Source organism: Diaphorina citri, unplaced genomic scaffold (genome assembly GCF_000475195.1).
Source record: "Diaphorina citri unplaced genomic scaffold, Diaci psyllid genome assembly version 1.1 scaffold1622, whole genome shotgun sequence".
Taxonomy (NCBI): domain Eukaryota; kingdom Metazoa; phylum Arthropoda; class Insecta; order Hemiptera; family Psyllidae; genus Diaphorina; species Diaphorina citri.
Window position 1 is genome coordinate 54,453 of NW_007379048.1, and position 13,964 is coordinate 68,416.

At 38.3% G+C, this 13,964-nt stretch overlaps 1 protein-coding gene across 1 annotated transcript in view; it reads left to right on the forward strand.

The window, feature by feature from the left end:
* LOC103516637 overlaps nt 1-13,071 on the forward strand; it is a gene marked incomplete at its 3' end in the record, with an annotated part of 14,795 nt that extends 1,724 nt beyond the window's left edge. The window contains exon 3 of the mRNA XM_008481616.1: nt 13,007-13,071. Within this exon, the coding sequence (XP_008479838.1) occupies nt 13,007-13,071 (65 nt within the window). The remainder of the gene's footprint in view (nt 1-13,006) is intronic.
* Nucleotides 13,072-13,964: the final 893 nt, after the last annotated feature.

Consider the following 13,964-nt stretch of genomic DNA (forward strand, 5'->3'; position numbering starts at 1 on the left):
CCTCCTCCTCCTCCTCCTCTTCCTCCTCCTCTTCCTCCTCCTCCTCTTCCCCCTCCTCTTTCTCCTTCTTCTTTTTCCCCTTCTTCTTTCTTCTTCGCCTTCATCTCTTCTTTTTTTTTCTTCATTATTATTTTTATTTTATTATAATTACTTTTTAAACAGCTTTTCTATGGACGGCACGTGTTGTCAGTTTAAGCTTGAAGTTAGACAAGACTAGGGCGGTGTCCACAGTTGTCTTCACGACTCGACACTAATGAAAATAGAAAGCAAGATAGAAAATGGATTTTCACTTTCTTTTTACTTTCCTTCACTTTCCTCTTTCTCTCTCTCTCTCTCTCTCTCTCTCTCTCCCTCTCTCCCTCCCTCTCTCTCTCTCTCTGTCTATCCTCTCTCCCTCTCTCTTCAGTAAGTATACGTAGATTAGAAAGTGGACTTTTCTCTTATGTCCTTCTTAATCTATCTTGAGTCATGCCACATTCAGTATACCGGGTGATACTAGATTTGGGGATGCTCTTTGTTATCAACTCATCACAATTCCGGGGAAGTCTAATGGCGCCCTCATATTATTATTGACAGACAATTGTTGTCAATTGACAAAAGTATATTGATACATCAACAGGTATGGCTCGAAAATCCTCGAGAACATTCGATTGCCGCTGCTTATTTAAAGGGCAGTTAAAAACCATCCTATAGAAATATAGGCTATGGATACGAAATGCTTCCATGTCCTATGCTAGGACATCCTGAAGATATATTTGTTGACATTCATGGGACGAAGTCACGCCAATACGCCATACCTTCGGACAGATAGACCACCGACATTCAATGTCAGCTATATGAACGTCAACCTTCTCACTATAATATGGTGTCTTGTGTCCCTTGGAACTTATGCCCCTTGGAAAAATATTAATTGGTTATGAAACGAGTTAAAAGTTTTTTATTCCCCTGCAAGGTTTGTTTTTACGGTGAAATCTTTCAAAAAGGTCGAAAAAAGTTCACCTTGCTGGGGACTTTAGAGTTCGACCCAAGTAAATCCAACTAAACCTTTAACCGAATACAAGGACTCAGATTGTTATACCCGTGGCTTCCCTCTGTAAAAACTTCCCAATAAACCTTTAGCCACAAGTCGCTCAAATTTTGCAGGGAGCTTCCAGAAATGTACGATCGGCCGTTATTCAGGGCTCAACTTTGAAAAAAAAAGAAAAAAAATCTGACCATCGAACATTTGACCCGATTACATTACTTTCCTTCCTATAGGATAAAAGGAAAGTAAAATTCGACCTTCTCAGGCTGAAAAGGCAAAGTGGAGACCAAGAAATATACTGACTAAGGTCACTAAGGAAAATCAAAGGAAGGAAAAGGAGCAAGAAACTGCATGGAGGGATGGCTTTGTAAGTAGTACGAGCCGAAGACAAGGACTCAGATTGTAGCTTCCCTCTGTAAATAAATCCCAATAAACCTTTGGCCACAAGTCGCTCAAATTTTACAGAGAGCTTCCAGAAATGTACGATCGGCCGTTATTCAGGGCTCAACTTTGAAAAAAAAAAAAAAAAATCTGACCATCGAAAATTTGACCCGATTACATTACTTTCCTTCCTATAGGATAAGGAAAGTAAAATTCGACCTTCTCAGGCTGAAAAGGCAAAGTGGAGACCAAGGAATATACTGACTAAGGTCACTAAGGAAAATCAAAGGAAGGAAAAGGAGCAAGAAACTGCATGGAGGGATGGCTTTGTAAGTAGTACGAGAAAAATGGTAAAAGGTAGAGCTGAATATTGAATAAGGGCTATTGACGACGAGAAAAAAACGGAGGAAAAGGGAATAAAGAAGAGAGAAATGTGTAAAAAGGAAAAAAGGGTCGATGGAAAAATAGAGGATGATTAAAATCGAAAAGTTTGAGGTAGAAAAGAGAGGAGAAGAAGAAGAAGAAGAAAGAAGAAGAGGAAAAGGAGAAGTAGAGTTACCTATCCAAAATGAAGGAACATGAAATTATTATTGACAGGAGAACCACAGAACATGACAGAAAAATACACAGAGAAAAAAAACTGATGAAAATAAAAATGAAGAAAGAAGAGAAGGAGAAAAAAAAGAGGAGGAAGAAGAAGGAGAATGATGTGGAAAAGGCTATCCTGAGAAATTAAGCATAGAAGAAAGAGTGAGCAGGAGAGAAGGGAGGGGAGGAAGGAAGGAAGAAAGAAAGAGAGAGAGAGAAGAAGGGAAAAATGAAAACACAGAGATAGAGGATGGGAAGAGAAAGATAAACATGGAAGGGAGGGAGGAGCAGATAGGAGAGAGAGAGAGAGGAAGAGAGAGAGGGAGAAAGAGAGAGGAAGAGAGAGAGAGAGAGAGAGAGGAAGAGAATAAGAGCATCAATGTAATTTGAAAAAATAAAAATAAAAAGGAAATAGAAAACTCAATGTTTGAGAGGTCAAGAACATAAAATATCATTGAGAGAGAGAGCGAGAGGCAGTGGAAGAGAAAAATAAAAGGAGAGAAAGAGGGAAGGAGAAAGAGAGAGGGAGGGAGAGAGATAGAAGTGATAGATAAAGCCCACGGGATCTTCTTTCTTTCTGCTTTTCCTTCTGGTTTCAACCTATTGATTTCTCTCACTCTCTCTTAGATGCAAGATTTATTTTTATCTCGCCAACGCAAAGCCAACGTCACTCTTTCTAAATTGATACTAAGATTGCTAAGCACTTATACATAGTTGCCTACGTCAGCGAGAAATGTGAACCTGGGGTCGATTCCAAGAACGACTCTCCACTCCTCAATTTTCACTCCACGCGTGAAAAAATAAATAAATGAAGTTTGTCAATATTAAATATCTGGGCGTGGATTGTTCTTGGAACACCCCAAGGTCTTCTGGTACACGGTCACTCTCATTCTTCTTCTCCTCCCCAGGACAATCTGATATTCAATTTGAATAGATCAGTTGCGCTTACTTGGGTGATGTTTCAAAGTCATAGAGCAGGAAAAATGAGGACCAACGGAATTTTTCTTTTTCAGGATGCTCTTTGTTATCAACTCATCACAATTCCGGGGAAGTCTAATGGCGCCCTCATATTATTATTGACAGACAATTGTCAATTGACAAAAGTATATTGATACATCAACAGGTATGGCTCGAAAATCTTCGAGAAAATTCACAGTTCACTTCGAGAAAATTCACAGTTCACAGTTAAAGGACAGTTAAAAACCATCCTACCTAAAGAAATATAGGCTATGGATACAAAATGCTTCCATGTCCTATGCTAGGACATCCTGAAGATATATTTGTTGACATTCATGGGACGAAGTCACGCCAATACGCCATACGTTCAGAATAGAGTGTTAATGAGCTATGAAAGGGGTGTAATTATCTACCTTTAAAACACGTGGTGTAAAAGAATATTGTGAAAGAACATCAGTTTGTTATATTTTGTATTTATATGTATAAAATATGAAAAGAAAATGAGTATAAAATTTGTATAAAACGGGAAAAGAAAATGAGTTTGTACCTATACTGTGTAAACAAACTCTTGATTTTCTTTTCTTATTTACATGAATAAGGATTTATTCTATTCTACTACTTCATTCTATTCTAATTATTTTATTCTGTTCCATTCTACTAAGAGATAGGTAGGTATCTTATCGAACAAGACTTGAATAGGGATATTAATTTTAATATGTAAGCAGATAGGTAAGGTACCTATGTCTTAGGCCAGCCACCCACTATCAATGTCCCTTGGAACTTATGCCCCTTGGAAAAATATTATTTGGTTACGAAACGAGTTAAAAGTTTTTTTTATCCCCCTGTAAGGTTTGTTTTTACGGTGAAATCTTTCAAAAAGGTCGACAAAAGTTCACCTTGCTCGGGACTTTAGAGTTCGACCCAAGTAAATCCAACTAAACTTTAGCCGAAGACAAGGACTCAGATTGTTATACCCGTAGCGTAGCTTCCCTCTGTAAAAAACTTCCCAATAATAAACCTTTAGCCACAAGTCGCTCAAATTTTGCAGGGAGCTTCCAGAAATGTAGGTACGATCGGCCGTTATTCAGGGCTCAACTTTGAAAAAAAAAAAAAAAAAATCTGACCATCGAAAATTTGACCCGATTACATTACTTTCCTTCCTCTAGGATAAGGAAAGTAAAATTCGACCTTCTCAGGCTGAAAAGGCAAAGTGGAGACCAAGGAATATACTGACTAAGGTCACTAAGGAAAATAAAAGGAAGGAAAGGGAGCAACAAACTGCATGGAGGGATGGCTTAGTAAGTAGTACGAGAAAAATGGTAAAAGGTGGAGCTGAATATTGAATAAGGGCTATTGACGACGAGAAAAAACGGAGGAAAAAGGAATAAAGAAGAGAGAGAGATATGTAAAAAAGAAAAAAAAAGGGTCGATGGAAAAATAGAGGATGATTAAAATCGAAAAGTTTGAGGTAGAAAAGAGAGAAGAAGAAGAAGAAGAAGAAGAAGAAGAAGAAGAAGAAGAAGAAGAAGAAGAAGAAGAAGAAACAGAGGAAAAGGAGAAGTAGAGTTACCTATCCAAAATGAAAAAAAAAAAAAAAAATGAAATTATTATTGACAGGAGAACCACAGAACATGACGGAAAAATACACAAAGGAAAAAAAAAAACTGATGAAAATAAAAATGAAGAAGAAGAAAAAGAGGAGGAAGAAGAAGAAGAATGATGTGGAAAAGGCTATACTGAGAAATTAAGCATAGAAGAAAGAGTGAGCAGGAGAGAAGGGAGGGGAGGAAGGAAGAAAGAAAGAAAGAGAGAGAGAGAGAGAGAGAGAAGAAGGGAAAATTGAAAACACAGAGATAGAGAGGATGGGAAGAGAAAGATAAACATGGAAGGGAGGGAGGAACAGATAGGAGGGAGGGAGAGAGAGAGAGAGAGAGAGAGAGAGAGAGAGGAAGCCCATTTGCAACTGCTCCATTCAGTTATTTTAAACCTTACAATCCTGCAGGTAGATAAATATGTAGGTATATGTACCTATAGTAGGTAAATATGTAGGTCTATGTACCTATAGTAGGTACTTACCTTCCTACCTTTTTTTAACTTTTATCAGGACAATGCAATAGAATAAAATCCCGATCGAACATTATCCCTACCACATTATGTTCGATTAACTATTACCTATTTTCCAATGCAAATGAAGCAACCAGGGCCATTTGTAGGGGGCCGTCTTTATACGGTCTCATTTTACCCCAGGCCAGGGCCCGAGGTCGAAAACCAACCGTTTTAATTTACCTAGCCAGCCTAGTTAGCTTGGTTGGTAGCGCGTCTGCCGCGGGCGCAATGCCCGCCCGGGGCGGATTTTATCCTGTCTCCCTTCTCTAATGGATCATTGTCGACCGAACCGTCTACACTACTTCGACCTCGACAACATAGATTCTCCTTGTCGATCGACATCGATCGGCCGGTGGACACACACCTTTATGGTTACCTGAGAAGGGGCCCCGGCCCCTTGTTGGAGTCAGTCGAAGGGGCCCTTTTGTTTGGCCCTGTGCCTTGTTATAGTTACCTACAAAATTAGTATTCAGCATTTGTTATCAAACTGTGAATCTCAATTAGATTAATGCAATGGAATCAAAAAGTAGAGGAAGTAGGAGGGGAGGGTGAGAAGGAGAAATGAGGGAGGGAGAGGGGAAGATGCTGAAGGGAGAGGAGGGAAAAGTAATTCTGTCTAATAAAAACAAAATTGTATAAAAATCTATGCTGAAAATAATACCTATCTAGATTCAAATAATAATAGGTAATAATAATAATAATAATAATAATAATAATAATAATAATAATAATAATAATCTTCTATCTTTCTGCTTTTCCTTCTGGTTTCAACATATTGATTTCTCTCACTTTCCCTTTAGATGTAAGTTTTATTTTTATCTCGCCAACGCAAAGCCAACGTCACTCTTTCTAAATTGATGCTAAGATTGCTAAGCACTTATACATAGTTGCCTACGTCAGCGAGAAATGTGAACCTGAGGTCGGTTCCAAGAACGACACTCCACTTCTCAATTTTCACTCCACGCGCGAAAAAATGAATAAATGAAGTTTGTCAATATTAAATATCTAGGCGTGGATTGTTCTTGGAACAGAGAGAAAATAAACCACAGCCCCTCTCTTTCTATCCCTTGGTTGGTTCAGGAAATGGTACTCCCTCTCTCCTTTCCACATTATTTCACCTTTTCTCTCTCTCTCTTCCTTCTCTCTCTCATCCTTCCTCTTGCTCTCTCTCACCATTTCTCTATCTCGCTTTCTTTCTTTCGTCCGTTTCACATTCAACTTTTTTTTTTTTTTTACTTTCCACCCCTTTATTAATTCTCCATTTTCCTTTATTCTTTCCCTTTTCTCTTTGTACACTCGTTTTAATTTCATTGTATTGTCCTCCACAATCATTTCCATTCTATTTTCATCATTCGATTCATTTTCAATTTAAAAATCTTTTGTTATTGAGAGAAACGAAAGAATTTTTCCCCCGATTTTCAATTTCCTAAAAATTTCTTCACGACTCAACACTAATGAAAATAGAAAGCAAGAAAGAAAATGGATTTTCACTTTCTTTTTACTTTCCTTCACTTTCCTCTTTCTCTCTCTCTCTCTCTCTCTCTCTCTCTCCCTCTCTCCCTCCCTCTCTCTCTCTCTCTGTCTATCCTCTCTCCCTCTCTCTTCAGTAAGTATACGTAGATTAGAAAGTGGACTTTTCTCTTATGTCCTTCTTAATCTATCTTGAGTCATGCCACATTGAATATACCGGGTGATACTAGATTTGGGGATGCTCTTTGTTATTAGCTCATCACAATTCCGGGGAAGTCTAATTGACAAAAGTATATTGTCTAATTGACAAAAGTATAAAATGTCAATTGACAAAAGTATATTGATACATCAACAGGTATGGCTCGAAAATCTTCGAGAAAATTCGATTGCCGCTTTTTATTTAAAGGACAGTTAAAAACCATCCTATAGAAATATAGGCTATGGATACGAAATGCTTCCATGTCCTATGCTAGGACATCCTGAAGATATATTTGTTGACATTCATGGGACGAAGTCACGCCAATACGCCATACCTTCGGACAGATAGACCACCGACATTCAATGTCAGCTATATGAACGTCAACCTTCTCACTATAATATAGTGTCTTATGTCCTTGGTCCCTTGGAACTATGCCCCTTGGAAAAATATTAATTGGTTACGAAACGAGTTAAAAGTTTTTTGCCAGCCTAGTTAGCTTAGTTGGTAGTGCGTCTGCCTCGTAAGCGCTAGGCCGCGGGTTCGATTCCCGCCCGGGGCGGATTTGTAAACAAAGAGTGCTCATTGGATCCCACATTTACCCCGGATTCTTTGTAGAACATAGTTCCCCGGAGAGCCCATTGTTGTAGTCGGCCCCCAGGGCCCTTCCCTATGGCAAGGCCCTGTACCTTGTTATAGTTACCTACAGAATTAGTATTCAGCATTTGTTATCAAACTGTGAATCTCAATTAGATTAATGCAATGGAATTAAAAAGTAGATGATGTAGAAGGGGAGGGGGAGAAAGTAGGAAAAATGAGGGAGATAAGGGGAAGTGAATGGAGGAAGGGAGGGGGACGGGAAAGCAATTCTGTATAATAAAAACAAGATTGAAATACTAGGTAATAATCTAAAAAAAAAAGATTTAACACTGGCTCCAAGTTTTTTTTTATATCTATGTATTTATTTATTTTTAAAAATTAGCTATGTAGGTACCTATTTCAATGAATAAATTATTATTGATACCGCCCTCTCTCTTTCTCTCTCTCTCTCTCTCTCTCTCTCTCTCTCTCTCTCCTTTCAATTCTGACAGCGAATGCTGATATTGATTGAAAAAAAAAGCTTATTGAAATTTGAAGGACAGATTCAAAGGGGACATTTTTCGTCTGGGAAGAAGGGATTGAGTAAAAAAAAAAAGATAGAAAGTGATGAAATAAAATTGAAGATTGAAAAGATAGTGTGAGAATTAAAAAAAAAGCAAAGTCCTTGAGACAAAGAGAGAGAGAGAGCGAGAGAGAGGGAGAGAGAGAGAGAGGGAGAGGACAGGGCGGACCAAAAGCTAGGAAGAATATTTTAAAGGCGGATAAACAAAAGGGACAAAATAAGGAAAAATTGAGAAAACTAAGAGAAAGAAAGACCAAAAGAAAGAGAAAGAGAGAAAGGGAAAGAGAGAGAAAGGGAAAGAGAGAGAGAGAGAGAGAGAGAGAGAGAGAGAGAGAGAGAGAGAGAGAGAGAGAGAGAGAGAGGCAGAAGAAAAGAGAGAAAAGAAAGCAAACCAGCAGAATCTATAGAAGGTTTTAATAAAAGCAGATACTCGTATACGTCAATGGTGAAAAACAGCAAAAAAAAAGAGAGACAGAAAGAGAAAAGACGGAGAAGGAGTGAGAGATGGAGAGAGAGAGAGAGAGAGAGAGAAAGAAAGAGAGAGAGGGAAAAGAGAAAGAGAGGGAGGGAGGGAAACGGAGGAAAAGGGAATAAAGAAGAGAGAAATATGTAAAAAGGAAAAAAAGGGTCGATGGAAAAGTAGAGGATGATTAAAATCGAAAAGTTTGAGGTAGAAAAGAGAGGAGAAGAAGAAGAAGAAGAAGAAAGAAGAAGAGGAAAAGGAGAAGTAGAGTTACCTATCCAAAATGAAAAAAAAAAATATGAAATTATTATTGACAGGAGAACCACAGAACATGACAGAAAAATACACAGAGAAAAAAAAAACTGATGAAAATAAAAATGAAGAAACAAGTGAAAAAGAAAAAAAACAAGAGGAGGAAGAAGAAGAATGATGTGGAAAAGGCTATCCTGAGAAATTAAGCATAGAAGAAAGAGTGAGCAGGAGAGAAGGGAGGGGAGGAAGGAAGGAAGGAAGAAAGAAAGAGAGAGAGAGAGAGAGAGAAGAAGAAGGGAAAAATGAAAACACAGAGATAGAGGATGGGAAGAAAAAGATAAACATGGAAGGGAGGGAGGAGCAGATAGGGGAGAGAGAGAGAGGAAGTGAGAGGGAGAAAGAGGGAGAAAGAGAGAGGAAGAGAGAGAGAGAGGAAGAGAATAAAAGCATCAATGTAATTTGAAAAAAAAAAATAATAAAAAGGAAATAGAAAACTCAATGTTTGAGAGGTCAAGAACATAAAATATCATTGAGAGAGAGAGAGAGAGAGAGAGACAGAGAGAGAGAGAGAGAGGCAGGGGAAGAGAAAAATAAAAGGAGAGAAAGAGGGAAGGAGAAAGAGAGAGGGAGGGAGAGAGATAGAAGTGATAGATAAAGCCCACGGGATGAAGAAATTATCGACAACAGTAAAGAAAAGAAAGGAGGAGAGAAGACAAGTTTTTAAAATAAGGGGGAGAGAGGAGAAGAGGGGAAGGAAAATAAGGAGGGGAAGGGATAAGGAAGAGAAGAAGGGAAGGGGGGAGAAGGAGGGGAGGGAACCACAAAATATAAAATATAATGGGGTCGGAGCACGCAGTCATTTATTTAATGAGAGGGAGACAGACTGAGGAGGATGAAGAGAGAGGGAGAAAGAGTAAGACAGAGAGAAAGAAAGAGAGGGAGACAGCCTGAAGGAGGAAGAAAGAGAGAGAGAGAGAGAGAAAGGGAGGGAGACATGACAGACTAAGGAAAATAAAGAGAGAGGGAGAAAGAAGAGGAAGGAGAGGGAGAAATAAGAGAGGGGAATGGAGATATATGAAGAATTAAGGGAGAGGGAAAGAAGGAAGCACAAAGGGTGGAGAGAGAGAGAGAGAGAGAGAGAGAGAGAGAGACAAACCGACCAAGATGAAGAAAACGAAGAGGAGGAAAGAGTAAGAGAAAGACTGAGATAAATGGTATGAGGAAGAGAGAGGAAGATAGGAAAGGAAGAGGAGGGAAATTCAAAAGAATGAGAGAGAAAGAGAAGGCATAGGATAGTGGTACGAAGATGAATGAAGAGAGAAGGAGAAAGAGTAAAGAGAGAGAGAAGTAATGATTGAAATGAAAGGGGAGAGAAAAAAAGGAGAAAGAGAAGTTGGGAGAAAGGAAGAAGAGAGTAAATGAGATAGATGAAGGGAGCGAGAGTGGTAAGTAAAATTAAGTGAGAAGAAAGAGGAAATGGTGGGAAAGAGAAATGGGAGGGAAATAGATAGAAAGACAAAGCATTAAATTTTTATAGAATAAAAGTTACTGAAACAAAAAGAGAGATTGCAATGAGGAGAAAAAGAGAATGGGAGAGAAAAGAGACAGAAAAGAGTGAGAGAGAGAGAGGGGGAGGAGAGAAAAATAAAAATAGAATGAGATAGAAGAGAGACAGGAAGGAGTGAGTGATTGAGAGAGAGAGAGAGGGAGGAGAGAAAAATAAAAATAGAATGAGAGAGAAGAGAGACAGGAAGGAGTGAGTGATTGAGAGAGAGAGAGAAAGAGAGAGAGGGAGAGAGGGAGGAGAGAAAAATAAAAAGAGAGAAAGAGAGCGAAGGGATAGATGTAAAGGAGTGACAGAGGAATGAAAATGGATAAAGAAATATTTGCAAAATAGCCATAACAAGCATTTCAAGTGAACAGGCCATGGGAAGAAAGATGATGGTTCAATCCCTTACAGACGAAGTCAAGGGTGTATTTTCCTCTAGGAAACAGAGGCAGAAGGAGTCTTCATCTTCTTTACTTTCTCTAAAAGCACATTACGTTTTCCATGACTATTCCCAAATCTTTTGTCAAAAGACGAAGTCAAAGGTGTATTTTCCTCTAGGAAACAGAGACAGTTTTCCCTCTTCTGAAGCTCATTTCCCCTCTTTTAAAGAGAAAATAAGGGAATTGATTCAACCACTAGGTGGCGTTGGTAGCGTTATACAAAAACCATGGGGAATCTAAGATGGTGCATCCCCAACTATCAAAGCCTCAAAGGTCAAAATTTTAGAAACTGACCACTACTGTAGTGTTCGAATCACCTTCATCCTTCCTTCCTTTTTAGTTTCCTTATTTCTTACAGTTCACACCTTCTTCTCATGAACTCTTCAAATTCTCTTTCTCTTTCGCTTCTAGAGGTAGTATTGGTTTTGCTTTTTACTTCCTGTTCCTCTCTTCTTCTTCTTCTTCTTTTTGAATTTTCGACCTTTTACAGTGTTTTTTTTTTCGGAGTTTTGACCTCAGATTTGGATTTTTCCCAACTTTTTACATAGGGATCGACCATTTATTTATAATTTTTACCCATTTGCAACTGCTTCATTGAAAGGAAAATGAATGGCGATGTTTCATTTTTCATGATGGAGCTTTAAAATGGAGGTGTTTTCTTTCTACCTTTTTTTTTCAGAGTAAATCTGTGTTCAAAGAGAGAGGAATAGAGGAAGGGAGGAAGAGAAAAAGAGAGAAGGAGAGGGGTTAGAAAAAGAGGGAAAAAGAGGGAGGAAGGAAGGGAGAGAGAGAGAAAAGAAACCACAGATCCTCTCTTTCTATCCCTTGGTTGGCTCAGGAAATGGTACTCCCTCTCTCCCTTCCGCATTATTTCACCTTTTCTCTCTCTCTCTTTCTCTCCCTCACTCTCTCTCTCTCCCTCTCACTGTCCCTCTCTTTCTCACAATGATTTTCACCCCATTTTATTATTATTATTTATTTCTATTGATAGTACGTCCGTTTCACATCCAACCTTTTTTTTTTTTTTTTACTTTCCACCCCTTTATTAATTCTCCCTTTTCCTTTATTCTTTCCCTTTTCTCTTTGTACACGCGTTTTAATTTCATGGTATTGTCCTCCCCAATCATTTCCATTTTATTTTCATCATTCGATTCTTTTTCAATTTGAAAATCTTTTGTGTTTGTGAGAGAAATGAAAGAATTTTTCCCCCGATTTTCAATTTCCTAAAAATTTTACCATATTATTCCATTTTCTTCTTGAAAAATTTGCATCTATTTCAGTGGAACAGTTAGGGTGGTGGACTTGAGATCTGAAGCTTGGTGATTCGAGTCCAAATCAAGGCATAAAATACCTACATATGTATATTATGTATTTTGCGAGATTGGAGAAACAACATCATTGATTTAAATAAACAGTTATTGTAAAATTTTAAACCGCACTTTGTCACTTAATAGATCTGTTGCGCTTACTTGGGTGATGTTTCAAAGTCATAGAGCAAGAAAAATGAGGACCAACGGAATTTTTCTTTTTCTTCTACGACTTCTAGATACCGAGATAAATCGATTTAAAAAATACCGGTAAATCGTAAACTTTGACGTCACGGCATATGCTCCCGTAGGCGATGACGTCATAATTAATGACTCCCGCTTCGTTTGTTTGTGCGCAAGCGTTTCTGCGCATTTTGACGCGATGACGTCAGAATTCATGACTCCCGCTTCGTTTATTAGTGCGCAAGCGTTTCTGGCCATTTTGACGTGAAATCTGACGTCACAACTCTTCGAACTTTTTCATTAGAACGGCAATTAAAAATTAAATTTTCGAACTTTTAAAGTTACTTTTTCCGAGTTTTGACCTCAGATTTGGATTTTTCCCAACTTTTTACATAGGAATCGACCATTTATAGGTAAGTGCCATGTGTCCACTAATATAGTATACGTAAGTGCCATGTGTCCACTAATTCCACTGCATGTGTGCATGATTGCATATTATCTTACCTGAGAACAAAACAGAGAAAAAGAAAGTTGATTATTATTTAGCTTCTGGTTCCAGAAGGAGTTAGCGGTCCTCAGGAGTTTACAGATTCCCTGGGCTCTGATTTTAGGAGATAAGGTTCGGCCGTTATTCCGGACCAGGGCTATATGTATACAGGGAAAAAGCTCAAAAGGAACTAGCGCTTCTCACGACTTTACCTTGGGGAGTATTTTGCGATAGAAAATTTTCCACCAAAAATCGGCCGGCCATGGGAGTCTGGTGTATGGCTGATAGAAGAAATATTTTCTCTGTTTTGTCATCACCTTTCGGCTATAGCTAAAGCCGCTACAACAACAACATCTTCCCTAGAAATAAGCGATCTAGCTGATGCTAACACACAGCTAAAGATAAAGTCAATTTGTACCCCGTACTTCGGCTGATATATGATTTACTTCAACAATGGTAACACAGGCTGCTGGTCGTCTGTAGGCAGAGTGGGTGGTAGACAAGAGGTAAGTTGGAAGTTATAGCTAAGGTGTGTCCAAACATAGTCGACGTCGATCGACGAGGTGAAGCTATGTTGTGGAGGCAGTGTGGACGGTTTCATTGGACATCGATCGACGGCCGTTGACTATGTGTGGACATAGCTGAAGAACTCGATCATAAAACTATCTGTGGACACAGCTGAAGAACTCGATCATAAAACTATGTGTGGACACAGCTGAAGAACTCGATCATAAAACTATGTGTGGACACCAGAGATGTGCGAACCGCAAAATGCAAAATGGAAAATGCAAAATGCAAAATGTAAAATGTACATTTACATTTTACATTTCAAATTGGTTTTGAAAAAGCATTTTGCATTTTACATTTTAAATGCTTTTTTTGACCCATTTTACATTTGAGCCAAAATGCTTTTTTTAAAAATGCTTTTTTCAAAAAAATTAAAAAAAGACAAAGAAAGATTTCAATTAAAAAAGTATGCAACCATGAAGGGGCAACATATAATCTCTCAAAAATTTCGCCTGCGGCGCTGAAGTTTTGGGAATATCTCAAAGGCCTATAAAAAGTGAAAAAGACTTTGGTCAGTAAAAAAAAGTATGCAACCTTGAAGGAGCTACTTAAATTTTCTCGAAAAAAATTTCGCCCGCGGCGCTGTCATTTTATGTTCTAAAGAAATATATAGGGGGAATAACTATACTCGTTTTTTACACGTATTTAATTACATAAAAAACTGACACATGACAAGCTACAGGTTACATACAACTTACTGAAAAGTTTCGCCTGCGGCCCTGAAGATTACACCTTTGACAAGTCTGCTTCTCTTACTATTGTAGACCAAAATATTCAAAAAATTCGCCCGCGGCGTCAAATTTTGTGTTTTTGATAACTAAGTTTTTTTTTT